Source organism: Tuber melanosporum (assembly GCF_000151645.1).
Source record: "Tuber melanosporum whole genome shotgun sequence assembly, scaffold_235, strain Mel28".
Classification (NCBI taxonomy): Eukaryota; Fungi; Ascomycota; class Pezizomycetes; order Pezizales; family Tuberaceae; genus Tuber; species Tuber melanosporum.
In genome coordinates this window covers 31,301-59,274 of record NW_003298903.1, presented here as the reverse complement: position 1 = coordinate 59,274, position 27,974 = coordinate 31,301, and the positions used below count along the sequence as shown (strand labels likewise).

Sequence of the window (27,974 nt, the reverse complement as noted above, 5' to 3'; positions counted from 1 at the left end):
TTCTTTACGCCCCCCCCATCCATCCATCGCATGCTAACTAACCGACGAACACCAGTTAATGGGCACTCCCAACCAAACCAACTCCTCCGTCCCATTCACCGACCCCTCCGTCTGCCGAAGCTTCCTGGTTGGCATGTGCCCGCACGACCTCTTCACGAACACGAAGCAAGACCTGGGCCCGTGCAAAAAGACGCACCTAGAATCCCACAAGGCAGACTACGAGCGCGAACGCGCCAACAAGCCATCCAAGGATCTCGGCTACGAGTACGACTACCAACGCGACCTGCAGCGCTACATCGACGAGTGCAATCGTCGGATCGACGCCGCGCAGCGACGACTCGATAAGACGCCGGATGAGATCACGAAGACGAATTCCCTGCTGAAGGGGATTGCAGACTTGGATGGGAGTATTAGCTCCGGATTGCAGGAGGTTGAGGTGCTCGGTGAGACGGGCGCGATTGGTCGCGCGCTGGACGAGTGGCATAAGGTTAAGGTTGCGAAGATGGAGAAGGAGGGGAAAGAGAAGGAGTTGAAGTTGCTTAGTGATAGTGCTGGACCCTCTGGTCACCAGAAGTTGCAGGTTTGCGATGTGTGTGGGGCCTACTTGTCCAGGTTGGATAATGATAGGAGGTTAGCAGATCATTTTTATGGCAAGGTGGGGCGGTTTTCTCCTAGAGTTCCTTTCTCGCTGTTTTTGTTCCCGTTTGTTATTGCTGATTCGCGGTGTGTGTGCATGATAACAGATGCATCTTGGATATGCGCAGATGAGGTCTACGTTGAAGAAGTTGCAAGAAGAATTGGCTGGAAGGGGACCTCCACAGGGACAGCACGGCAGGGACTTCCGCGACAATGATAGGGGCTTTCATGACGGTGGTTACTCGCGAGAGCAATCCGGTGGTGGTGGCTACCGTGGCGGCTTTAGAGGTCGCGGGGGTGGCTATCGTGGTGGCAGAAGCGGCGACGGCGGGGGGGGGTGGGGCGGTCGTGGGGGAGGTGGTGGTGGATACGGTGGCAGAGGTGGTGGTGGGGGTGGAGGTCATAGATGGTAAAGTTAGATGCATACACCTTATTCACTAAACGTTTTTGTTTTCCTTAGAACCGTAATATCCGAATTCCCTTTCCTCGCTCTCTACGATACGGCGTATTAAGGGTGGGGTATCTAACTATTTTACACTTTCTATTTTATCTAAAAAAAAAATTTCTCGTCTTTTGTGATTAAAAAGCCTTGTTTTTTTTGTTTTTTTAGCAATACAGTCTGTAAGCAGAAGAAACTTTTGATATCAAAGCGGGCGAGCGAGCATCCCGAACGTAATGGATGGATGAGGTACGGAAGACGAGTGAGGAAGGAAGGAATTAAGTAGCAGTAGCTGCAGTAGTGGTGACGACTGGCGATCCGGCTTCTACCTGTTCTGCCCAAGAGGAACCGCCGGTGGTGGGAGATAGAAGTGCAGGTTTGCCTTTTGCTGCGGTGGTATCAATGGTGGGGTTTTTTCTCTGGTCCTCATTTGTCTCACTCTTGACCCCCCCTTCCTCCTGCTTAACTTCCTCATCGTTCTTAAGCTCGCCCTTCTTCGCCTCACCTTTCGGCCCTTTAGCTCTACCCTTCAGCTTCCCCCCAGGTAATTCCGGCCACTCCTGCGCCGACACCGCTTCAACCGTAGCCCTCGCCGGAGAACCCACACCAGCGCGGGGTCCCGATGGCGCACCTCTAGGTGGAGTAGCCGTTGCAACCCCTCCATGCGCACCACGCCTAAATCCCGAGGATCGACTCCTGGGATTATAATCCTCCTCCGTCTTGGTAGAATCCCACTCCCTGGTTTGTACAGCATTCAATTTTCTCTGGCGATTCTTCTCCCTCTCATCACTGCGCGACGTTAGTTCTCAGTCTATCTTTGGGAAACAGAATCATTAGGAGGAGTAGTGGCGGTGGGACGTACTCCAATTCTTTGCGATTCCTATCTGCCTCCGCACGTTTTTTGCGATCTGCGAGACGCTTGTGCACGTCGGCCTGCTTGCGGGCTTCCTCAGCGACTTGGAAGGAACTTTCATCTTCTTCGGCTTTTCGGCGACGCTCGATGAGTCGCTGGTTGTTGAGTTTTACGCGTTCTAGACGAGCGGCCAGTTCGTCTTCGGTGAGTTTTGGCTGGAAGAGGGAGGGGCAAGTGTGTTATTTAGTAGGTTCTGTTGAGGGGAGGGGTAGAGAACAAGTAGGATTGGGTGTCACTGGGTCATAAATGCCTTCTTTATACCGCCTGAGAGTGTCCTGTCTATGTCCTTCTTTATATTTCTTATGGTTAGTGACTGTGAAGGACTGAAGTAGTGCGTCAAAGTTAAGAGGGGGATATATACCTTCTGCGTAGCTTCTGTCCCAGCAGTAGAAGCAACACCTTCCGCCGGCGCACTCTTCTCACGATCACCGCGAGCCTGGTACTAGCAAACAGAGCAAACAGCTATCAGTAGATGGTTATAGAATTGTTATTCCTCGATAGTACATACAAATCCCCTGCCGCGTTCCCTCCCACTGCGATTCGTGAAAGCTCTAGGCTCAGTTGGCGCAGTTGGAGGAGGTAGAACTGGCGCCGAGATCTCGCTCTCGAAGAGATCGTCATCTTCCCGTGTTTGGGCAAAGTCGTCCATAATGTTTCGCTGAGGTTTGCTCGCTTGCTTGTAGAAAGGAGAGGGAAATCGTAAGTTGCGTCGTAGGTTATTAGTGTTTGGTGTTTAGTAAGTGTTGTTATTGGGAATGGCGGTGGAGGTTACCGGTATGGGGGAACGGGGGGGTGGGATTCCAGTACTCGAGTAACGGAATCTTCATACCAAGGATCCCGGGAAGTTGCCCCGCCTCCCCCCCGCCATCTGTGATAGGTGCTTACCTACCAGTTACCCTACGATACCTAGATCTGCGCCTAGCTTTTAAGATCGACCCTCGCCAGCGGCTAACTTGAGATGATGTATTGTTTTAAAGGCTTGTCATTTTTGTACCTGGTACCGCTATGATAACAGTTCGGAATTTGTATGAGTTGGGCAGTGAGACATAAACCAACAAAGCGATTAAATAAGCAGTAGGGAAGAAAATCAAAAAAATCAGAACGCCTTCCTCACTCCACCCAAAAGCTAAGTGAGTAACCTATGGGTTGTCATCTCCACATCAAAAAATAGATTCCAGAGGCCTTGAAAGAGGGTGAAAGAAGAACGAGGCAAAGAGAAACTCGCCGTTACTGTTCCCTTCCATTCCGACTCCTGGCGAGACTCAGTTCCAGCAATTATTATAAAATTCACTCCCAGTCCTCCTCCTCACTGCTTCCGTCGTCTCCCTCCCCATCCTCACTGTCTTCCTCCTCGTCGTCACCCTCCTCTTCGTCATCATCTTCCTCACTATCCTCGTCCTCGCTAGCCTTAGTAGCTCCGCTAGCCTTTATAGCCTTTTGTAGGGAGTGAAGTTAGCGTGTGCTCGTAAATGATAAGATAATGATCTGATACCTTTGCTGCTGGAGGACTGCCGGCAGCTTGACTTGGGGCCTTAGAAACAGCTCCGGAGACGACATCATAACTTGATTCACTATCGGGTTGAGAGGTACGGTCGATTGAACTCTTGGGCTTGAGATGCTCCTGCTTGGGAATTAGGGTTTCTGTCGACGCCGCAGTTGCAGCCACTGCGGCAGCTGACTTGGAATTACCCGCGGAGGGTTTCTCCACATCAGAGTCGTCATCCTCGTCCCATCCGACTTCCTCTTCGTCGAGTGTGGCTCCTGAAATTGTTAGCCATAGTGTGCCGGTGCTGGTCCGGGGCAACGCTTCGAAATACCTTTCAAGAGCTCCTTTCGCTTCTGTTCCTCCATGTCTAGTTCATTTCTTAAAAAGTAGTACCTTGCCCAAAAATCCGAATACTGGACTGTATCGGGGACGAGCACGTCCATAGTATTTCGAAGCTCCGGGTATCTTTCCAAATCCACCACAATCTGGTTGGTATGTTCCTCCGCATTGAAATCTTTAACCCAAACTATAAAACTGTCAGTGTCGGACCCTGTCCTAAAAAGCCCGTGATTGCTGTGAAGCAGATGAAGTTGAGCGTCAAGTCTCGTGGTGCTAGATCACCCTCCGTTAGCTCTACAACCATCATACCTCGCGACGGACCTAGGAGCCATTACTAAATTTGTCTCTTCCCTTCATCCATGCCTTTTGCTTCAAATACAACCTCACGAGATCCATCCGCTCTAACCTTATCCTCAGGAGGAGCGATCGTAACTGCATCACTTAAAAAGCTACCAATATTTGACCCAAACTTGAGAAGATACTCGTCAGCCCTCGCCTCCGCAGCTTCGAGTTCTGAGATTCTTTGAGCAGCGCCCTTCTTCAATTTAGAGAGTAATCCTTCTCCTTGCGGTTTATCCTTCTCCTTTTCTTTATCCCCCTCAGCAGCCTCAGCTCCTGCCTTGGAAGTCTCCCCTTCCTGCTTTTGCTCGCCCCCGGGTAGCGGATCAAGCGTGAATTGAGGGAGCGCCTGGGTGATCGAGAGTGAACGAGTCCGGCTCGCGATATTAGTCCGTAAATCGCTGAATCCTTTAGTAGCCTGCTCCGAAACCGTAGCATATTCCTTCTTTGAAGATTCGTAGTATGATTCACCCTACCCCCCCCCCCCATCATTAGTTAGCTTCCAGGCCCCTAGCTGCATCATGCAATTTTCATTGAGCAAGACCCGCACCTGCTTCTTCACAGTACCCAAGAAAGAACCCAACCTCCACCCCCAAGGAGATATAGAAACAGCTTTATATGCCTCCCGGAATTCGTCGTTGAGCGTCTCACTCGGTTTCTCTGCATCCTTGCCCTTGCCATGCTCCTCCGGTGCGAGGATTTCCTCTTGAATATGATCGTATGCTATTTCCATGGTCTATTAGGCTATCGTTGCCTGGTCTTTCTTTAGGGAAAACTGGTAAATTATTTGACTTGGATGGGTGTATGGAGGTCGGCTTTGTTGTTGTGGGGTGTTGTGAAGGGCGTGCCAGGAACGCATTGTGGCACACCAGGGGGCTACTCGTGCCAAGGTTCCCCCAACTTCGAAGAACGCTAAGCGACCTTCGACGGCGGTGGCACTCTCCTAGAGTGCCGAACAGCTCAACGAAAGTAACACCTCAACGATAGATAGATTTAGTTTACATGACAAACAAAAGATACAATTAAGGCCCCAATTTCACGACGCAAAAGTTTCTGTTTTTTTTGTAGCTTCTTCCTATCCTTCACAGCCTTCCTCATCTGCTTTGATATTTCTTTCCACTGCTTCTTAACTTTGTTCTCACTGTTTTTCTATACAGTATCAAGTAGCCGTTGAGCCTTTTCCAAAGCCTTTTCCACCATTTCCTGTTCCATTTGGAGAACCATTGCTCTCGCCTCATGGGCATATAAAACTCTGCCCTTTTGGATTGAGCGTCAGCTCTCCTTTTGGAACACAGCTCGAGCCACTTCTGCTGCCTTGGTCCTTTGAAGGTCCTCCAGAGGGAATGCACCGCTTTGAGCCTGGGTTAGGCTACCATTTAGGTACATATGTAGACTTGGATTAGCGGTAGGTGAAAGTTCCCCAAGCTAAAAGGGAAGTGAATTGGCTTGATATTTCAGGGACCGAATCTTTTGTAGAGTGGTGGAGGTAGCTATAATGATAGTATTTTGGTATGCTGTTCAGGTTGGGGTTTGTGGCTCTGGCGTTTCCAGCACTACAAGGTCGACAAGCTTGCCAAGAATGATATCAGGGTTGAATAGGAAGAGTCCGGTCTCTTTAAAAGCTGACTTGATAGTTGTAGGCTTAAAGGTCTAGGAGCGAATTGAATTGAGTACCGTAAGAAATTCGGATTTATCAAACTTGGAACAGCCGGTCCATATAGCAGTATCCACCACCTCCGTGTGGTAGTGTTTGCAAGGCTACAACACTACCACATCCAAGGGTTGAAGATGTATTGAATGTAGGGGAAACAAAATAGAAGAATTTTGTGAGCATCACAAAATTCAATAAAGTTTCTGGTGTAGTACGAATTGTGGCCATCAAGTACAAGAAGTCGCCATACACCAACTTGACGTTTAGTAGAGTGCTTTTCAAAATGGTAGATCCATTTCATATCCAATTTATCTTTTGAATAGCCAGATTCAGTGACTCCAACCAGAATATTATCCGGATGATCAGTTTTGGTAAACCAATCTTCCGTACAGACAATTCCAGGGACGATGGATAAGTGTGGGGGGAAGAACTGCTCCAGCACTGCTGATCTTCTCGATCACGGTAACTAGCTCCCGATTGTAGGAGCTTGCAAGTGATAGCGGTTGTCTCGGTTCACGTGTAACTACTCATTGGTCTCTCCCTATCCCAATTCTGAATCCCGTTTCGTAGAAGTTGTAGCAATCTCTAATAACAATCCCTTTCTCTTCCTCTAACTTCTTGTATCGTGCAAACCAGTTATGGAAGTCTTCCACACAGTGCCCCTTCTTGCTCTCCCCCTCAATTGTTGTCTGCCTACGGATATAATACTTGGGCTATCTCTGCAGAAAGCTTTGAGTCCACATGTGACTGACTCTCAGTGGGGTAGAGTTGGGATCAAGATAGGCATGGGCGAATATTGAATTGGCATAGGAGGGGATGTTCCGATATCTTGGAGGAAGCCCAATCTCATCAAGCCTATTGAGAAACTGACCAAGAGCTTCTTCCTCATCTGGTGTCAATTTCCTGTTGGATGGTATACGTCCCGTCAGGATTGACAGCCTAGTACTCATGCCTGGAGATGCTGTTCTGGCAGTTCATATTCCTGTATGATACCAGCAATGTTAGGTTTTTCCTCTTCAGCGATTTTATCCATAGCTTGCTGTATTTGTTCTTCCATCTGGGCATCGGATTCATTAGGCAAGATGAGGTGGGTGGATTGATATGGGTTGATTAATTGTCAATGGAGCCAATCTCGCAGGAAATCTTTCATTGAGGTATTACTTTCCTTGAGCTGTTTGGCACTCTATGTAATGATCCCTCTCTGGGTAGTTAGTTCTTGGCGACGGGGAACGATACTTCTCTTTCTGTCTTCTTCTTTTTTATCTGACGATAGCTCTAGGCCTCTGCCTACGTTACCGATAGTACAAGACCTTTGTCTTCTATCGGGAATGCCTGTTGTAAGCTTTCTCTGACTCGTCATCGTGAAGGACTTTTCTTGGCGTAACAATAATGGTGCAATAAAGATAAAGATCGTAAAGATGTTTTATATTCATTAAAGTAATAAGTAGGAAAAGTACTTAGAAGTCAATCTAATTTTATTTCAACTCGTACCGCCAACACTGGTATATGACGAGCCCCAGTGCTGGGCCCCCAGGTTGTCGCATCCCGGATACCACTAACTACGAACTAACTTAACATCCAGCTCCATACCTCAAACATGCCCGCGCCATGCCCTAACACGAACACTAAGTTCAAAAACCGTCATCGGTAAAGAAAATCCTTCTCAGCCCAGCCTGCCCGCCAGCCAAGTTACCCGTACAAAATACAAAAATTCCACTACCGCCACCTAAATGTGACCCCGCGATAGCGCCCTCCACAGTAGAACCCCTCCTGAATGCCCCCACTCAATGATCTCGGGACATCCCCACCAACCGCCAGGCACCCTCCCCCAATCTCAAACAAAAGAAACACCCAAAAAACCGAAGCGTGTAAACCCAAAAGGAAAGCCGACTTACATGGCGAGGGCTCCCAAGCCGAGGGGGTACGAACCGTTGTAGAGAATCCGGGGTGCACCACACCGGCAGCGCAGTCCAAAAACCTCGACGGAAGCAGCCAGGATGAGAGAGTCCCCAAGCCGCCGGCACTTGACCGAACACACCTAAGTATTCAACTCATCCTATAACTTCCCAGCCTGCTCCACAGGCGGCGAACCCACCGCGGACTCCGTAGCAGCCGGTTTGCAATAGCGAACTGGCGAAGGCGATGACCCTTCCGAGTCGGGAACAAGTAGCACAGGTGAGGTCTGGTCTTGCTTGACCCGGCGCTTCTTGTTTCTCTTCCTCTTCCCACCCACGGACGCAGGTCTAGCAACAGGAGTGGACGGGCCACCCTCATCACCACCCACCACCACAGGAGGGACGCCACTAGAGGAGCTTCCCCGACCAGCCACGGGATCAGCCACAGAGGACTCAGGCACCTGCCCCCCCGAAGGGGGTGATACCACCATAGCTGGTGTCACCACACTAGGATCCACCCTACTCACACTAGGAGCAAGCGCCTCCTCAATCCTGATGAATCAGGAACAGGACCACCCACACCACCATCCACAACCGCAGCTGCAGGGGGGGCAGGGATAACCGCCGGCATAACATTCTCCTGAGGGAGCTTCTCCGCTTGACCTTGAGAATTCTCAGGGTCTAGCCCACCCCCCTCAACTGAGACCACTGAAGTAACCGAAGCGACCGAGGGGACAGGCGAAGAGGGGATAACCGTCGGAGCTTCAGCCGCCAAAATTGTGACCAAACCGCGAATAGTATCGCGTTCAGAGGCCAGGGCAGCCGACAAGGTAGATATCTCCTTCTCAGCGCGATGAAAACGCCGAGAAAGGACAGAGATGTGATGCCGAAGGCGAGCGACTTCGGCCTCCAGGGCGAAGTTCTTCTCGACGGCACGAGACAGAACCACCGACGAACGTAAAGCGGACGTGGCAGAAGGGACAGAGGCTTGCTTAGCCATTGCGACCATGAGGAGGCGATGTAAACGAACAAGCGTAAAGATAGGTAGGAGGAAGAAAGAACTTCCAGCAATCGTAGGGGAGGGATTAACAATGATGCCCTAAAAGGTGATCGAAGTTAAAGACTTGAAGCCTATCGTGAGATAGAAATCAAGGGCTCTGATTGGACCGACACCGAACCTTCACGTTCCGACACGGGGTGAAAGAAGGAGGAAAAGTACTTAGAACAAAGGGTGAAGAACCTATCTTCCTCGGCCACCTCGGCCTCCTTGTATAGTATTCTTCCCACTCGTAGTCATGTGACCTAATGTGGTCACATGTGCGAAACCAAATCATAACAAACTAGTCATGTGACCAAAGTGATCACATGCTCAAAACCCATGACCTCATAGCAAGGTCATATACAAAAACTCATAAACCAATCATAAGGTAAATAAACAAGTCATATGACTTGACTGAGTCATATGCATGAAACCCATGACCTCATAATGAGGTCATGTGCGAAACATAAATCATATGCGCAAGGCTTACCCGCAAGGCACACTCGCAAGGCATACTCGCCCAGCGTATGTCCCATGACTCATACTTAAGCCATGTGCGAAAGCATCACAAATCCCACACATAACAAATCATATAACCCGAATGAGTTATATGTGCAAAACAACAACATACCTGTGACTCATAACCATGTGTCACATGAAAACCTTTTCCATGCCAAGCCACGTTCGTGACACTCTAGGAGAGTGCCACCGCCATCGAAGGTTGCTTAGCGTTCTTCGAAGTGGGGGGAACCTTGGCACGAGTATTCACCGTGCATCGCATTACCGGAAGGTTATGGCATGATGCCGGTCGGTCCTTGAAAGAGCAAGACTTGGCAACATTCTTTTCCTCATTGCACGCAAACCTGAATGGAAGATATGATACCGGTACAGTGATCACATTCATCGCGATCGCAATACGGAGCCAAGATCACGAATTGGCCATCCTACCGGTACGGCATGAATGCCCCCGTTCTCTGCCACTTTAACGCTGAGCTGATGCCAAGGTGAATACCGTACAAAATTACAATTATCTAGAGTAGCGAAAACTGATGTCTACAGTACTATAATACTGTACGCCAACAAAGTGCTATCCTAATAGGTTCATATGTCTCATAAATAATAGATATAAGTCGTTTGCTTTTCGCTAAGAGGCATTTCCATTCGGATTAATTTCCCCACATCTATCCCTCGCAGAAAACCGACATCGTGAAATAAATAACTTGTAGTTTTGTAGCAAAAACATTGAGGTATGATTTACTATTTCCACACGTTTGCGAAAACATCATCATCTCCCCCGAAACCTCCCGACTTTCCGTAGGCACCGGCACCTGCACCACTACCACTATTAACTCCGGTTCCAATTGCGCCAGAACTAAACGCACCCCACTCGTCCTCCTCGTTCTTGGTAGCCCCAAAACCACCAGCACCAGCACCAGGAGTTGAGGTAAGAATACCCGGTGTGGCCGGAGTTGGTGCTACAGGCGAGCTCCATATGTTATTCGATGGAGTTGCCGCCGAGGCAGATGCACCCCAAGCAGGCTCATTGGAAGTAATAGTCGAGGTGGTTGGAGCTGGTGATGCCCAAGCATTGTTATCAAACGAAAAGGCGGAATCAGCCGGCTTGGTGGTAGTAGGAGAAAATGAACTGGCTGCCCTCGCTGGGGGGGGTTGGGCTATTGGGGCGGAAGGAGTGGACGAAAAATCAAAAAGATCCTCGAGACCGGAACTAGTAGAGGCAGTGGGTGCAGATTTTTTATTAGTGGCCTTGCTGGAAATGGAGGATCCGAAAAAACCTCCAGTCGACGCCGGCGATATCTGAGGGGCCGCTGAAGATTTCATCATTCCAGCTGTGAGATTAGCAAATGGGGATGGCTTCGGTGGCGGTGGAGTGGTTGCTTGGGTTAATATGGAGGTTGTGCTGGGCTGTGACCCGAACCCAAACGCACCAAACGCGTCATTTAGATCCCCCAGACCAGAGGAAGGATTCTGTGATTGCTGAGATGAAACTATCGGGGGACTGCTAACATGTTGAGGGCGGGGTTGGGGCTTGGAAGCATAGAGGGAGAGAATTGATCTGTTGAGATCAGGCCGCGATGATGAGGTATTAGAGACCGGATTAGAATTTACTGAAGCGGGTCGTGGAGCTGGGGTAGGGGTGGCCGCAAAGAAGTCCAGTCCGAGGAGCGAATCAGCAGGTTTGATCGATTTCGGTGGTACAGGAGAGGCCTTTGGCGGACTCCTAGATGCCGGTGGTACCGAATTGGACCGGGAGGGTTCTTGGGGCAAGGTATCCTCGTCCTCAAAGAGGTTGACATTTTGTCGCCTTGCCGATTGTTGCAATGGTGAGGTAGTTGTTGGTCGATTCTCAAGCTTTTGCTGAACTACCTTTAGGGGCTGGGAGGTGGGTGAGGTTAGTATGTTTAAATGGGCGGGTAGGGGGTTCCCTACCAAGTTGTCTTCTTCACCGGAATCTTCGAGCGTTGCAGGGTCAGGAATCCCCCCTTCCATAACCCATCGCTTGGACTCGTACTTTGTGCGCACAAAATTCTCAATTTTCCTGGAGGAATCAGTTGGACGATCTCAGGGGGAAGGTGTTATGAACATACGCTTCTGAAGGGACATGTCCCGGCGCAAGGTTGGCTTCCCAGTATCTATCGCACGAGTGAGCAAGGCCGATCAATAATAGTAAGAAAAGGGAGAGGCTGACTTATTGGCTCTTGAATTTCCCCACCTCAACATACTTTGGAGCTGCTCATCCGTCCAACTATCAAGATCTACGGATTTGACTACAAAAAGTGGTAAGATGAGCAAACGATCGCCGGTGATGATGCGAATGGATTTCACCCACCCCTACTAATATGTGTTCCCATTCCGCGATGGATACCAGAACATCTGAAGAAGTCAGGACCAGCACCAATCTGAAGAGTTCCTCGTCACGAACCTGATACAGATAAAAACACCCAGGTTCCAGCTTGCCCACCTTGGGAGCTTATTTCTCTTGCAATCAGCGCAGACCTTATTCCCAGGAAGCTTCAAAAGCGACTTGATAACTTGCTGGTTTTGCGCTGCCTTGTCGGCAGGAGGGTTGGGACGGCGGGACATGACGGTCGGCGGATGCTTCTGCGGGAAGATCGATAAGGGGCTAGTAAGAGGGTCCTCTGTTGATAGTTCTAGATCGATTGTTGCACTTTTAGAAAAGCTGAAATATTGACAGATGGGGGAGAGTGTCCCCTGTCGGTGCACTTGGGTGGGATGGATGTGGGTGGTTCAGTTAGTCTGAGTTAGTCAGCGAACCCAAGGGTTGGACCGACCCACTGTGGCCAGCATGGCAAAGACGGGGGACTCGAAAGAACAACGTTCAAAACACGTAATGATTTACACAAGCTCGAACTTGTGTGAAATGTGAAGCTATGATAGTCTACTCGTACTGTACGAGTATCGTACAAATATGATGTTATGATAATATTATGATACCAGTATCACACTCGAGTACCTGTACAGTACGAGAACTGCCCGCTCCAGGCCTACTGTATGATATCATCAGTTACCATAATTGCGAGCAGGGATATTGAATAAGTTACCGTATCTTGTGCGTGAAAAAATCGTTGCATTGGTGAAATGATCATGCACTGTACCTTACTCGGGTACCAGTATTCCCGTTTGCTGTATCATAGTCAAAAATTTCCAAAAGCTACATACTAAGTTACTCGTAGGGCGATCTGATACGGTAGGACTCGAGCAGGGGGATGGTTATCTACAGCACCGGTACTCGAGTACGCTATGATACTCGTTATTGCGCCTGGGTGATCCACCATAACTTAGTCCATCATTACAATACTCCTACAGTTCCCAGATACGGTACTCGAGTACGGTGATTGGGTAGTACAAGTATGATGGACCGTATATTATCTGTGGGACAAAGGACACCGGATTAGTTGAAATAACTGTTACTCGTCCTCCAACACTCGCATCTGCTCCAGTACGATATTGAGATAGAAAAGGACCTGGAAAAAAATATTTTAGAAAGTCGAAAGGATTAAAACGAGTTAGGTCTGATTTTAGAAGTCCATACCATCGAGGAATGATTATCCGGGGTCCAATGGTGAGAACTCGAGATGGTTGTTTATCCATGGAATTTGATTGGTTACCTGTCCTACCCTAAACCAATTTAAAATGGGATGCGGCAACACCACTGCGGCCAGCCATCAGAAAGGCGTTGAGGGCCATTCTCCAATTTTTATTTTTTTTATTAATTTTGTATTTTCTCGTGTCATATATACAGTGCCGGGTCTCTCCTTTCATTAGACACTTTCCTTCCTCTACTCTCTCCCTCCATCGACCCGAACACCGTTACCACCACCGCTCGTCTCACTACTCCCCTTTAACGTCTTGTCGCCCCAAGGTGTGTTTCTACGGTGCCCCTACCATCTTCCCACCTTTCAGAGGACAAAAGGAGAATTAATTGAATAGCTCTACTCTTTATAATTCGAACTATTTTCTCATTTCAGGAATATTTAACCTTACAAAATTGATCTGAATAGATTCTCTTCAAATCTCTTACCATGTCAGCCGAATATACCTTTGCCGATATTAAAGGACATCAATCGAAGAAGGTTCGTTTATTTTTCTCGCCTTGTTATCTACTTGGTCCTGTTTTTTCTTAGAACCCTTAATCGGATATGGTTCGCGCGGTCTTACTGGCTCCTTTCTTCCATAGGATCTTTGGCTTGTTGTCCATGATAAGGTCTACTCTTGTGGGGATTTTGTTGACGAGCACCCGTATGGCCCCGGCTATGCATCTCCCCTGCTATTCTAGCAAACCACTAATCTGCTGACACAGGGGTGGTGAAGAAGTCCTGATGGATGTCGCTGGACAAGATGCGACCCTTGCCTTCGAGGTACCTCTACTTGATTGTCTTTTCAGATGTCTACAACATGTTTACCCGAGGCTCGTGAATATAGGATGTCGGACATTCGGACGAAGCCCGCGAAATTCTTAACGGATTGTTGGTTGGCACACTTAAAAGAACGGTATGCTTACCAAGTCTTTTGTTATACGCCGGCAATTGTTCAGCAATTGGTTCTAGCTGATTTTTAACCCCGTACAGGCATCCGACCCGAAGCCCCCTGTTACCTCTCCTAGTTTCACGACCCAGACACAGAGCAATGATGCTGGAACGTAGGTTGCGCCAAAATGCCTTTTTCTTTTTCTTTTTCTTTTTGAGAGAGGGGGTACTCGGGGTTTCTCGTTTTCTACAAACATACTACACTCCCAAATCTTTGCTGATAGAAATCGTGAATATAGTACGTTCTACGCTTTCTTCGTTGTGGCTGCCCTTGTTGCGTTTGGGGCATACAAGGTGTACGCTTAAGTGGCCTGGTGTGGTTGGAGTTGTGAAGGGACAGTGGAAAGAGAATTTGGGGTAATATGATCTCTTTTTCTTTTCTTTTGATTTGCGCATGGTGTCTCTGGGTAAATGAAAGTGCGAGGGGTAGGGAAATGTTATTCTTGAACCTTTAGAAGCAATGCAATAGATTTAAAATTTTCTTCTCACGTGGCCGAGTCCATGCCAAATTCCCATTTGGAGCCCCCTTTTCTTGATCGATGGAGTGATTTTTGATGCCGGGAGCCTAGTGGCCCAGAGGAAATGTTACCTTTGGGACGGGCGCATGGGATATCGGCTTGATTGTATGGTAAGTTAGATTTGATGATCCGTATGAGATCCGAGAGCATAATGAGCACTAAGCTCATCGCGGAACATATCAAGCAAGATAATGTGGATACCGAAGGCGGGATCAGATGGCTGCCGGAAGGCAGAAGTCGAGATTTAGAGGGATTGAAGACTAGGGGAGAAAGTTGGTGATGCTAGAATCTAAAAGGTTGGTAGGGAACAAGCTCCGACAAGTAATGTTCCTACACTGACCGGTCATGTCGATATAACCACTGCGAGGTAAATTACCCACCCTGCCCCATCATGAATGCTGGAAGTCAGACCCGGAGGATAGGACTTCTCCCTGAGCGCTCTGGCGTGAGGTGATGATTGAAGGAGTGCAGCGGCTGGGGATTGGTATGTAGAATGGAGACTGGTAGGGTAATTCTTATCACGGAAATATTCGGCATAGACCGGTTGGTCGCGGCTATTTTCCCTCGGTCAGATCATGAATTGCAAAAGCGAAGGCGGATGCCAGTACTTGTACTCGAGCAGTCTACCGTGGTCTGTGATGCGACGGCGCAATTCGAAGGAGAATTGGGGGTACCAAAGGGGCATCAGGGAAGGGATCGAAGAGGCGACCAGTGGCCAGCGGGGACGAGATAGAGGTGTCAGTTATGGAGAATGGAGGGTACAAGTAGAGAGGGGGCTTTTACTTTTATGAGGAAAAGGTGTGGATCAGACGCTGTCGCTGTCGCTGTTCATCCAGTTTGGAATCTCGGGATTGAGAACAGTAAGGAGCTCCTAGAACACCAAAAACAGTTGAAATTGGGGACAATAACGTGGACTCAGGACATTGAGTGAGTGAGATCGGAGTGGAAACATGTACTGCTCTGGAGGTGAAATAGGGTAACCATAATGAAAAAAAAAAAGTGGATAATATACATACGTGACCGGAGACAGGACAGTTTGAGAACGTAGGGAACTCACTAGGGAGAAGCAGCCAGCCAGCCAGCCAGCCAGATAGATGGTGGGCTGGAGGTAGGCAGCTTGGTGGGGTAGTGAAGTAGCACAGATCCACAAGTCGCTGGAGCAGGCGGCTTGGGTTGAGAAGAAAAAGTAGGAGGCAAGCAGGTTGGCAAGTAGATAATTTTGGTAAAGGACGTTTAGACTATAGTTATAACAGGCAAAGAGGCAGAGAGTCAGACAGATAGGAGGTTAAAAAAAAAATCAATAACGCCGTCCATTCATTCAATCCGATTGCGAACCGTGAGTGCTTTGATATTTCTTGATTATTGCCTACCAGGGGGTGGAGGACTTTTTTCTTTCTTTCTCTTTTTCCCATTTTTCGAACGTGCCTGGGGCAAAGATGAGCCTGAGGGATAGAAAAAAAACAATAGGTAGACTAAAACTGAACCTGAAGGAAGGGAAAAATGTGAACAGAGGACAAGGGTTGAAAGTAAAGATAGGTTGCCTTTTTTTTCCGAGCCGTTGACTAAAAGACAGGTGCAGAGGCGGAATGATGGAAACGGGAACATCCGGTAGACTAGGAAAGGAAAGAAATAGGCAAGAAAGGAAAATCAGGAGAAGATGAGCAAACATGGGAAACAAAGAGAAGCAAGAAAGAGGTAACAGAGAAGGTATAGAAAAGGTAGGTAAAGGAGATTCAAAGAAAATGAATATGACAGCAAGTAAAGCAAACAATGCCTTCCTAGGCTAGGTGGAAATTTAACAACTCTAGCAAGGCTGGTCGGGTCAAGCAGTGGTGGGCTGGGCTAATGTCTTGCTAAAAGAAAAAGGGCTTGCTGTAATGTAATTTCACCGTTGGTTTTTCAATTTTTCTTTGTTGTATATTTTGCTTCTCGATTGTTTCTGACGAGGTATCGAAGTGGTTTAGAGAGATCCACTTTCCTTGAATACCAGATGCTGTTCGTAGAAGCGCAACATCTAAGTAGAAGTATAAGTAGAGGGTATCTGGAGTACTTTGTATTTGTCGGGTACTTACGGTCTGCGGGCATTTTCTATAAACGGTACTGATCTCATGCTGGGACTTCCTGCCATTGTTCCTGCACTACTGGTTAGCGCAAACTGCAAAAACTAGTTCTTACAGAGCAAATTACCACTGCACATAACACACAAGACCCTTTTCAGTCTTTTCAATTGTATCAATGCAGGTAATCTCCTCCTCCCAGCTTCCCTTTGGAGGGGTCCAAGAGTCACCGTCAGCGGGAGAAGACTCATTGCCATTTTTGTTGGTAGCGGCAGGAGTAGAAGTTTTGGCTCTCTTTACGGCTTTGGAGGCAGTAGGGGTGGAACCAAGGGAGGTCCTACTTCTCTTGCCTTTAAGGGCAGGGGAAGATTCGTAAGTTGGACGCCCGCCGATAGAAGTGTAATATTGCTGCAAGATCTCTTTCGCGCCTCTGCTCGGAGTTGGGAAATATGTTAAAGGCAAGTGCGAAGAGAAATGAAACAAAATACAAAGGGGTAACGTACTCGCAGTTTTCTTCAGGTTCCCAGGTCATATCAGACTTGCGCTCATAACCCTTCCACTTGACAAGAAGAAACAATTGCTAGACTGGAGTTAGGAAAATTTCATCCCAGAAACTATTGATTGCAGAAAATACTTTGCCATCATAGCGGTGACTCTTAATCCCCTCAACAATATACTCCTCCTCGTCCTCAGGAACATCAGCGGCAACATCGTCATCACCGCTTGCGACACTTGCGACATCAACGTCATTGGTAGTAGCTTTGGCGGCGATAATATCACCATCGCTGTCCGAGTCAGAAGTAACAATCTGGGGAGGCATCTGTGGTGAATGAAAGAATCGGTTGACAATCGATCGTAAAATAGTCGCGGTAGGAACAGGCCAGCAATCTCGTAGTTGCGAAGCCTAGTTGTGGGCAGCGAAAGGTAAAGGAGTAGAAAACAGAGGAAGAAGTGGATTGGTGGTATGAGAAAAGAAAAAGTGGAAGATAGGATGAGGATGGATGTTACGATGGTTGTTGGATGATGATAGTTAGAGTAGGGTAGGGAAACAACGCGAGGAGACGTGACGCGGTTCAAATTTACGGTTCCGGAGTTGGTACGAGGATTGGCGTTCAGCCACGTTATCCTGGCAACCGACTGCGCCACCAGAAGAACATACCGGTAGGTTGAACTGAAAAATGCACTAAATGAATCTGAAATCGAGTCTGATTGGCAATTCAGATTACTGATAAGAGGGAGAAAAAAGCTGATCCTAACAAAAGTGGCTGCTCAGACGACAATGTACAGTATACTATTGTACTGAAGTACCGTACAGTCTTGTCAGAAAAGTCCTGGTAATACGGTCGATCGACAGTGTCGTACTGTAATCAGCATGCAGAAAAAAAGGTCGGTAGTCTATGAACGGTTGCAATGCTAAACACCAGACAATAGTTCGGCAGGGTAACCAGCAGGTACTTAATTGATGAAAAAAGAAAAAAGAGTAAGGCGTCATGAATGTTTGCCAATAATAAAATATTGCTTGGTTAGAAGAAAGAAAAAAAAGGTAGAAAAATATTAGAGATAGTGGAATAATTAATTAAAATAATAGAAGGAAAAGGATTATCTTATATATGTGGTCAATGGTATCTAGTAAACTAAATGACAAGTTTCTGAAACAATACTACAGTGTGGACTAAGAAGTTTCATGTTTGCGATTAATAAATTGGGTATAAAAATCTTTTAAAAAGTGTACAAAGAGTAGGAAAAGTATGGAAGTGAGGAGAAAACCAGGAGGGTAAATGACTGAAATAATAAACTTCCTAGATAAAATCTGAAATATTTTAATAATATTAGAAAATAATAAACTAGAAGTATGATCAGTCTCTGTTACAACTACAGTATCTGAAATTTATTTCCTAATTGGAAATAGATCAACACCAAGTGCTACAATCGGTAACGATCCCTCCTACGATAGTGAGTTCTTGGTGATAGGAAACGATACTTTTCTTCTTCTTCTCCCTGTTGCTTCGTCTTACGATAGCACTAGGCCTCTGCCTACATTACCGATAGTACAAGACTTTTGTCTTCTATTGGAAACGCCTATCGTAAGTTTTCTCTAACTCTTCTGCGTGAAGAGTTCTCCGTAGCGTAACGATATCGTTGCAATAAAGAGAAAGATCGTAAAAGTATTTTAGATTTGTTAAAGTAATAAGTAGGAAAAGTACTTAGAATTCATTCTAATTTTATTTTAACTCCTACCGCCAACACTGGCATATGACGAGCCCCCGCCAGCACAGGGATACTGCTAACTAGTATACTACTAATCCTAAGCTAACTAAGTCTACGGTCCCGTACCTGCCATCCTCGAGTCATGCCTGTACGAGAACTAATTACAAGACTATCAAATAACTCAGCACCCGTCCCGATCCAGGTCCGTAGCCCCTCTGGTATGAAGCTAACCAGAACTAAGCATAGCTGAAGCTGAGCCAAAGACCAACCCGACCAGGTTCCTCATCCAACAAACATAAAATCACTACTATCTGGTCTGAAAACTGTTACGCAAAACCTCTACCACAGTAGCAAACCAACAAAATACAAACTAATCCCACAGGTGACACAAGGGCAGGAAGGAGGCAATCCAAATGTCAACCTCATGCACCCGCATGCCAGGCCATCGACCCTATGAACCCACTTTACCAGTTACCTCCGAAGAGCTTACCAGTGAGGAGGACCTCTACCCACTGCCTGTCCCCCAACTAAAACAACATACAAATGAAATCCATAGAGGTAGTAACAGACCAAAAAGGTCAGTGGGGCCTATCTCACACTTGTGGTACCATGCCTCCTCCCGCCAAACCCATAGCCAAACTAAAGAAACCAAATAAAACTTACAAAATCCAACGCACAAGACCCAAACAAGTCCAACCAGGTGGTCCCAGCCCACTATCCGCACAGGTGGCCATCAGCCAACCGGTCCGTCAGGGAGCTTTACAGCACTTAGCAGCTTCACCCAACAGACCAAGCCGGACTGGAAACACTTAATTAGACCTCGCCCAACCTGATGCAGGTCTGACTGGTGCTCGCAGGAACCTCTCCCGCCCCAATCAGCCCCCTCCAAGCCCGACATGCCAGATGCCACAGAGCCCGTCTAGCCCTCCAGCTCCTCAGACAGATCAACCATCCGATAGCCACAGGACAGCCGATACCTAGCCCCACCAAGCAGTCACTGGTCTTGGCCACACTATTAGAGTCCTAACTCCCAGCTCCTTGCAGCTGAGGGGGACCCACCAGCCACAGCTAGGAGCCATAAAGGAGGTAGCACTAATACTCAAAGGTACCAGTACTAGGGACACCATCCCACCCTGCCAAACCGAGGTCCACTGGAGCTGGGAAAGAGTAAGCAGAGTAAGCAGCAGCCAGCCCTAAAGGTCCGGCGACAAGCACAGACTGAACAATAGGCAAGAGACACCCCCAACTGTCGCGACATGAAGGGGGAGGGCATATGAACAGGAGCAGACAAACAGAAAGTAGACCCCACTTGCAATGGTTGAAGCTGCCAACCACGATCCGCAACTGAACCGCCTAAGCATACTGATAATGCGAGTGTCTGGCAGCCAATTGTCCCACACCACCCCAGGCAGCAACAACAACCACACCATGTGGTAAGAGCTTTCAGGATCATAGCCGTCCAACCTGAGGCGAGGAGGAGACACCTGACTGAACCACGGTAAATGCCGCAAGGACAAAAGCTCCAAGGGAATGGTGATAAACAACATGGTAGAATTTCGACTGTAGAAACTTAATCTAGCGAGGAGGGGCAGGGCAGGTACTGCCCAGCCGCCTAAGAAGTGATGCAGCTGTTACGACGAGTTAAAGACATGGGATGGTCATCAAGCGAACCCGTGTGTGTTTTGCATCATGAGAACTAAGGACTCCATTAACAGCCAACAAGAATATGAGCTGGCCCAAAGCACGACACGGGTAATCCCTCCGAATACCTTGTTCCATCCCCCCACTCGAACGCTAAACCTGCAAGTAGACGATAGACAGGAAGCCAAAGACATTTTACTGAAAGGAGCTCTTCAGTGACCATAATGAAGTGCTCGAAGTGCCAGCATCATGAGATAACTAGCAAGCAACGAAAGGAGAAGCAAACAAGTGATCTGCCATGCAATGCCTAATAGACCTTAACACTAAGAGCTCCAGGAGCTACTGAGCGAACTCAGATATCTCCCTCAGAATATAAAGCATCAAGGCCCATTGTGGGTGCGAAAGAAATGCTGGGGGCAAAGTGATGGCAATGACGAGGAAAAGTATTTAGAACAAAGCGTGAAGAACCTATCCTCCTGGGCTGCATCGGCCTCCTTATATAGTATTCTTCCCACCTGTAGTTATGTGACCTAAAGTGGTTACATGTGTGAAACCAAATCATAACACACTAGTCATGTGACCAAAGTGGTCAGATGCTCAAAACCTATGACCTCATAGTGAGGTCATGGGCAAAAACTCATAAACGAATCATAACACAATAAACAAGTCATATGACTCAGCTGAGTCATATGCGTGAAACCCATGACCTCATAACAAGGTCATGTGCAAAACATAAATCATATACGCAAGGCATACCCGTAAGGCACACTCGCAAGGTATACATGTCAGGTGCAGGTCCTACAACTCATATTTAAGCCATGTGCGAAAGTATCACAAATCCCTCACATAACAAATCATCTGACTCGAATGAGTCATATGTGTGAAACAATAACATACCTGTGACTTATAACCATGTGTCACCTAAAAACCTTTTCCTCGCCAAGCTACATTTGTGACATTAGCTCCTCTCCCCCTAAGCCTGAGTCCCATCAGGCTCCTTCCCTAAGCTTCAATAGTTCCTGTCCTGCTGAGTAGATGGACCTCCGAAGCCTATTGCACTTGTCGTCTGCTGCCCTCCATCTTACCCACACCATTTTCAAGGTGAGGTTCGCCATCTTGATAGTGTGCCTCTGAATATCATTCAGCTGTCGTAGCTCCGTGACCAGTTTGCCGTTTGCTGAAATTGTTTCTTCGGCCTGACTGAGTTGTTTCCTGAGTACTTAGATTTTTCCTGTGTAGGCTCCTGGCATCCGGTTCCGTTTCCGTCGATGAGTTTTGGGCTTCCCCCTCCCTGAACCTCATCCTCGAGGCCCTAGCTTTCGGTCATACCGTGGCATCTTTTCCTTCCAACTCTTTCTTTTTCTCATCCTTCTGCAGATAGTATCGCGCAGAGATTTTTCTCATCCAGTGCATCTTGCATGTGTTGTTGAAGCACTGTTTGTAGTGCTTTTAGAGCATGGTCCGGGCTCAGAACGCACTTTTTGTATGCTCAGGAACCATCCCCAGCCTTCCTTGTCCACGTAGTGTGTGGGACATCCATTGTCGTAGCATTACCATCCATGACATGGCGTTCTGCTGTGCTGGTTTTTCCCTTTCCCTGAGTTCTTCGTCGGTCGGCCCTATGAATGAGTATTCGGGGCTGGTCGGTGTGGTTTGGCAGGGACTATCGCCCCTGCCCTCATGTTGTTGCAATGGTGCGGGAGCCTTTCCTTCGCCTTTGTCTTGGTTGAACTTGATTGTTACCTAGGCTGGGCTTGCCTGGGTATCGCTGGTGGAAGGTTGAGATGGCATCTTGTGCGTCTTCACACTTGTGTGCAAAGTACCAAGTTTTATCATGTTTGGGCGAATATCACGTCCACTTGGCTTGGTATTGGAGGTGACCGTGGAAGAAGTGAGAATCGACTATTTTGTCGAGCTGGTATTGTGGTTCTCTGTTGATTGCGATTGGAGGAGGAGGAATAATTGTTCGAGAGAAACTTATTGTCATTGTGTAATTCGAGTAGTGAGATATGGAATGTGTTGTATATTTGCATTGAGGGTGGAAGGTCGAGTTTATAAGTTTGGCTGCCCACCCTTTCCAGTATCCTGAATGGTCCGATTTTCTTGTAATTCAATTTCTTTGATGGTCGCGTCATATAGATATTGTGTGGTATTAGCCATACCATATCTCGCGCTTGTATGTTCGGATCTGGTCTTCGGTACTTAGGATATTGTTCTTTTTACCATTGTTGTACTTGACTCATTTCATATTATAATGTCTCGGGTAGTTTTCCCATATCTGTTTTGTCCGGTATTATACCATTAATGGTATGATATGTGGTCTGACTTTGTAGATGTTGTCCGTAATTCGCGAAGAAGGGTGTCGTGCCGATCATTTCTTGCTTTACATTATTGTATGTCAATTCGGCTATTGATAGCTGTTTGTACCAATCATCTTGTTGGTAATTGACGTAGGCCCATAAATATTGTGTGACTATTGCTTTTCCATGTTTTGTTTGTCCATCCGTTTGCGGGTAAAATACGGTGCTCAACCGGTTTTGTATCCCCATTTCTCCAGTTACTTTCTTCCATAGTCCTGATGTGAATAGTGTTCCTCAATCGGTAATGATATTCTTTAGGAGGCCATGAAGTTGGAAGACCTCTCGGAAGAATGGTTGTATAAAATCTCTCATGTCAATATCTTTTCTGACTGGGATGAAATGACTTATTTTGGTCAGACGATCCACCACGACTAGGATGTTATCGCAATTTTCCGATGCTGGTAGGTCCATGATGAAATCCATAGTCATTGTTTCCTATAGTTGTTCGGGAACTTCGTTCAATTTCAGTAATCCATATGGTGCATATTTAGCCGTTTTCGTCTTTAGACATATGTTGCAGTTTTTGACATATCATTTGACATCTTCATGCAGTCCTGACCAATAGAATGATCTGGTGATGAATTCCATAGTTTTAGCCATTCCTCTGTGTCCTGCAGTTTGGATATCGTGGTGTTTTCATATGATATTTGTCCTTATCTCTTCTTTTTCCCCAATCCATTGGTTTCCATCGTACCACATGTTTCCATCCTCAAATTGGCATAAACCCAGAGCAATTGCTTTTATCTTCTTTTTTCCTTCTTTCAATCCTTCTCTTATTGCCTGAATTGTTTTGTCTCTTTCATTTGCCTTCTCAATTTCCCATTCCTCCATTGATGTGAATTGTATAACCTCCATTGCCTCGAAGTAGGTTTTTGGTAATAGTGTTCGTGTTTTTTGTTTGATTCTATCGTCGTCTTTTGTTTGTGGTTGTTGCTTGCAATCCTTGTGAGAGAACTCTAGTTTTCCGCTCTCTTTGCCTGGTTGGTATTCGATTTTGAAGTTGTATTTGCTGAGGTGTTCTATCCACCATATCTGATGGTCGTTCTGTTCTTTCGTAGTCATGAACGGGACCAGATTCTTATGGTCGGTTAGAACTCGGACTGGATAGTTGTTGTTCAAAACGTATCTCCTTCATTTTTTTACTGCTTGAACTATCACTAATAGTTCTTTGTTTGCAACATCGTAGTTGCACTCTGCAGAGGTCATTGTCTTGGATTGGTAAGACACTGTTCTCCATTTTCCATCATTGCATTGTTGCAATAGCATGCCTGAGTACACATATTTTGAGGAATCTGTTTCGATCATTACCCTTCGGTTTGGGTCGAAATGAACTAGTATAGGTACCGATGTTATATGCATTCATATTGTATCATATGCTTTCTGTTTCATTTCTCCCCAATCTCATTTCTTGTTTTTCTTTGTTAGGTTACTGAGTGGTTTTGCAAGCCTGCTAAATCCCTCTACCAACTATTGATAAAAGTTGCAGAATCCCATAAAGCATTGAATATATATTTTGTTTTTTGGTTTGGCCCAATCCCATATCGCTGCCGTTTTGACTGGGTCGACCTTAATCCCACTTCGATTGATGATAAATCCAAGGCATTATGTTTCTTCTTTAAGGAGTTCATATTTTGTAGGTTTGATCTTCATGCCTGATTGTTGCATTGCGGTCATGATACTGCTGATATGCTTCTGATGTTGTTATATACTTTCCGAGTCTATGAGTACGTCATCCAAGTATATAATGCAACACATGTCGAGGTATTTATTGAGTACCTTGTTGATCCATCTTTAGAATAAAGCTGGTATATTGGTTAGCCTAAAAGACATAACCAAGTATTCCAACATTTCCTGTTTTGAGGCAAATGTAGTCTTCCATTCGTCTCCTGCCTTGATGCGTAGATTGTGGTATGCGTCCTTGATGTCGAGCTTGGTAAAGTATTTTGCTTACCGTAATTTATCCAGTACCTCTCCAATTAAGAGTAGTGGATATTGATCATTCTTGGTAACCGAATTGAGGGCTCTGTAGTTCACACAGAGTCTCATCTTTCCATCTTTCTTTTTGATGCATAGTATTGGAGATTCTCCTGATGTGAAGGAGTCTCTGATCCATCCTCACTTGAGGTTATGCTTCATGTACTTCCCAAGTCCTTCAAGCTCCACTTCTCCTTGTGGGTAAACCCTCTTGTAGGGAATCTCGTTTGTTTTTCCTGTTTTTTGGTCTTTCTCTAGCTGAATTTTGTGATTGATTCCTGGTCTTCAAGGTTGTAGCTCTTTAGCTTCCTCTTCTTAGAATAGGTACATGAATCGATGATATTCCTTTGGAATCAATTCTTTCCATCCCATTTTGCTTCGGTATTTCTTGTCTTAGATTAATAGTTCAGTGCTGATATTGATTTTCACTAGGAGCACTTTTTCATCTTCGTATGTCCATTTGAGAATTCCTGTTGTATCTCCTCTTTGATAGTACTGTCTAAAGGCCTGTGCTGTGATCTCTTTGATCTTGATTCTTTTTGTTGTATCGGGCTAGTGTTGGTCCGTGCTTCCACATCCCTTGTCTCCTCTTATTGTTTCTTCCAGTTGATCTACCTCGTGTAGATCCTCTTTGTTGATTTTTTTGATAATCAACTGTGAGATTCGATCGCCTTTCTGGACTTTGTAGTCCTCTTGAGCCAGGTTGGCCAGGACTACTTTGATTTCACCTGTATAGTCGACATCGATTGCCCTGGCCATGGTCATGAGTCGATGTTTGACTGCTAGACAACTGCGTAGTGTTATCCGTCCATAGGTGCCTTCTTGCAGTCCGATGGCTTTTCCAGTCACTATTGTTGCCTACCCTTTAGCAGGTATCTTGATTCCTTCGTTGGCATACAGGTTGTGTCCTGCTGCCCCTTTGGAATCCTTGGTAGGCACTTTGGCCTCATGGTCCAGTTTCTGTATCCGGATTCTCTTATCTTGCCACATCACGGGGAGCTTTGCATGCAAAGTTTCTTCTTCCACTTCCCAAATTGGTGTCAAGTAGACTACTGGTGAACTGTTGAGATATTGTGTTGCACACAGTTGGCTGGTGAAGGTCATCTTGTTCTCGTTTGAATCGATCATCGAGTTATGTTTTTGTAACCGTGGCAATCCAAGGACTATCTCATGGTTCTTGAGATCTGCTACCTGAAAGGTTGCCGTTTCCCTATGGCTGTCAATATCCATAGGTACTGTCGCCGTATGGATTATAGGACCCATTGCGCTTAGCTTTCCATCTGCTAGGTAGACCGGTGTCGCTTTCTTCGCTTTTTTAGTATAGAGGCCATATTTATTGCAGATTTCCTTGTCGATGAAATCTTTGGTAGCCCCGGAGTCAAGCAATATATATATTGTTGTTTCTTCATCTTTTCCGTTGTATATCCTCGTCTTGATCAACACATGAGCTCCATCTTCTTCTCCTCTTTGTGTATGTAGTGCCTTGTAGTAATTCGCTACCTTGATGGGATTTCCATGTCCCCATCTTGGGTCTCCCAGATCACTGTTTACTGGGGACCCGCATCGTGTTCCGCCGGTGAATCTTCTGCGATCATTTCGCGAATATTGCTCCTCTTTTAAGCTAGGAAGCGGTTGTTTCCAGCAGCCCTGGTTCCTTGGTATCCTCTGTCTGGTCAGTTTCTGCATTCTCGTATCCAATATACTGCTTTTCTGCACCTCAAGCAGAGTTTCCCATTCATTCTTCTAGCATATTCTTCCTTCGACTGCTTTAGAGCATGTCCTGCCCTTGATTTGGCCAACTCTGTTGGTTCTCCAGGTGGTAATGGTCTACTTTCACCTCGAGCTGCCTGTGGCTGGAAGGTTCCATCCACATTTCTGGATGATAGGGCCACCTTGTGTGCTATAGTATTTTGCGAGTTGTTTCAAACCATGCTTAGTTTGCTTTCTTTATCGATCGCCCATCTTGCAAATCATTCTGCTGTTGTGTGGTGCGAGTCCGAGATTCCCCATGCTTCTCAGAGTCTCTCACTGCAGTTTCTTAACAGGATGATATAGAGTGTAGAATTATCAAACTCCGCCTGGTATTCCAATAGTCGGCATTCATTCCAGTATGCCGAGAAGGTCTGTTTTCCTTGTTGGACTTTCTCCAGCTTTCGTCTTGCTGTCTCCTTAGCGTTGGGATCCCCGAATTGTTCAAAGTGTATCACTTTTAATCCCTCGTTTGTTACCCATTCCCTCTGCTTTCTTCCATCTTGAAAGAGCATGATCCATTGTCCAGTGAGTCCCCTTAGTAGAAATTCCATATAGAGAATCTTGATCTCATCGTGGTGGTCTTCATATCCCTTGATGGCAAAATACCCTTCGCATTGTGCTAGGATTATTCGTAGCTTATCTTCGGCTCCTTCATATGTGTCAAGTTCTTCCACTTTTGGTTATTGGATATTCTGTTGTCCTGTGTTGGTATTACTGCCAGAAATACCTGAAACTGATTCTCAGTCATTCCAAGTATGCTAGTGCCTGGTGCCGGAGCGGCCGGGGCTGGTGGCACAGGTACTGCTGATCTCGACATTCTCTCGGGTTGTGGGGTTCCTGCAAGAGAGCTATTGACTGGTAATCTCTTCTGTGGGGTTACTGGACTTGCTGCCCTTGAGGGTTCTGCTGAAACATGATCTTAGGCGTCGCTAAATCCTCCTGAGTTAAGGTTTTGATTGTCGATGTCGATATCTCCTTCCCTATCTGGGTTGAAGGATGCCGTCTTGTATTGTTTGGCATTGCACTAGGTGATGCTTTGTAATGTAACGATCCCTCCTTGGATAGTTAGCTCTTGGCGATGGGGAACGATACTTCTCTTCTTCTTCCTGTTGCTTCATCTTATGATATCACTAGGCTTCTGCCTACGTTACTGATAGTACAAGACCTTTGTCTTCAATTGGAAACGCCTATTGTAAGATTTCTCTAACTCTTCTGCATGAAGAGCTCTCCTAGGCGTAACGATCTCGTTGCAATAAAGAAAAACATAGTAAAGGTATTTTAGATATGTTCAAGTAATAAGTAGGAAAAGTACTTAGAATTCAATCTAATTTTATGTAATCTCGTACCGCCAACACTGGCATATGACGAGCCCCTGCCGGCACAGGAATACTGCTAACTAGTATACCACGAATTCTAAGCTAACTAAGTCTATGGTCCTGCACCTGCCATCCCTGAGTCATGCCCGCAAGAGAACTAATTACAAGACAATCAAACAACCTAGCACCCACCCTGGTCCAAGTCCGTAGCCCCGCTAGTATGCAGCCAACCAGCACTAAGAGTAGCTGAAGCCGAGCAAAAGGCCGACCCAACCAGGTTCTGCATCTAACAATCATAAAATCACTACTATCCGGTCTAAATATCGTTCCGCGATACCTCCACTA

The 27,974-nt window shown here is 46.5% G+C and overlaps 6 protein-coding genes; 2 read left to right on the top strand and 4 right to left on the bottom strand.

Moving 5' to 3' along the window:
- Positions 1–58: 58 nt before the first annotated feature.
- Positions 59–1,049, top strand: GSTUM_00000917001 (uncharacterized protein; the record flags this gene model as incomplete). Its single annotated transcript, XM_002838185.1, has 2 exons — positions 59–655; positions 744–1,049. 2 exons carry the CDS (start codon positions 59–61, stop codon positions 1,047–1,049), a joined length of 903 nt encoding a protein of 300 aa, XP_002838231.1.
- A 158-nt stretch (positions 1,050–1,207) lies between these two features.
- GSTUM_00000916001 (uncharacterized protein) lies at positions 1,208–2,780 on the bottom strand. XM_002838184.2 has 5 exons: positions 2,497–2,780; positions 2,350–2,430; positions 2,250–2,277; positions 1,938–2,127; positions 1,208–1,864 (listed from the first exon to the last, which is right to left on the bottom strand). Exons 1-5 carry the CDS (start codon positions 2,635–2,637, stop codon positions 1,354–1,356), a joined length of 951 nt encoding a protein of 316 aa, XP_002838230.1. The 5' UTR covers positions 2,638–2,780; the 3' UTR covers positions 1,208–1,353.
- Positions 2,781–2,954: 174 nt separating this feature from the next.
- Positions 2,955–4,986, bottom strand: GSTUM_00000915001 (uncharacterized protein). XM_002838183.2 has 5 exons: positions 4,703–4,986; positions 4,149–4,624; positions 3,806–4,086; positions 3,481–3,749; positions 2,955–3,422 (listed from the first exon to the last, which is right to left on the bottom strand). The coding sequence occupies exons 1-5, from the start codon at positions 4,883–4,885 to the stop codon at positions 3,276–3,278; spliced, it is 1,356 nt and encodes a 451-aa protein (XP_002838229.1). The 5' UTR covers positions 4,886–4,986; the 3' UTR covers positions 2,955–3,275.
- A 4,847-nt stretch (positions 4,987–9,833) lies between these two features.
- GSTUM_00000914001 (uncharacterized protein) lies at positions 9,834–11,962 on the bottom strand. XM_002838182.2 has 6 exons: positions 11,679–11,962; positions 11,586–11,629; positions 11,445–11,523; positions 11,344–11,388; positions 11,186–11,294; positions 9,834–11,131 (listed from the first exon to the last, which is right to left on the bottom strand). Exons 1-6 carry the CDS (start codon positions 11,837–11,839, stop codon positions 9,995–9,997), a joined length of 1,575 nt encoding a protein of 524 aa, XP_002838228.1. The 5' UTR covers positions 11,840–11,962; the 3' UTR covers positions 9,834–9,994.
- A 739-nt stretch (positions 11,963–12,701) lies between these two features.
- Positions 12,702–14,291, top strand: GSTUM_00000913001 (uncharacterized protein). XM_002838181.2 has 7 exons: positions 12,702–13,139; positions 13,279–13,350; positions 13,455–13,516; positions 13,578–13,635; positions 13,700–13,768; positions 13,846–13,916; positions 14,043–14,291. The coding sequence occupies exons 2-7, from the start codon at positions 13,300–13,302 to the stop codon at positions 14,107–14,109; spliced, it is 378 nt and encodes a 125-aa protein (XP_002838227.1). The 5' UTR covers positions 12,702–13,139; positions 13,279–13,299; the 3' UTR covers positions 14,110–14,291.
- A 991-nt stretch (positions 14,292–15,282) lies between these two features.
- GSTUM_00000912001 (uncharacterized protein) lies at positions 15,283–17,738 on the bottom strand. XM_002838180.2 has 6 exons: positions 17,013–17,738; positions 16,882–16,958; positions 16,509–16,808; positions 16,394–16,454; positions 15,806–16,335; positions 15,283–15,746 (listed from the first exon to the last, which is right to left on the bottom strand). Exons 1-5 carry the CDS (start codon positions 17,196–17,198, stop codon positions 16,282–16,284), a joined length of 678 nt encoding a protein of 225 aa, XP_002838226.1. The 5' UTR covers positions 17,199–17,738; the 3' UTR covers positions 15,283–15,746; positions 15,806–16,281.
- Between the last annotated feature and the right edge of the window lie 10,236 nt (positions 17,739–27,974).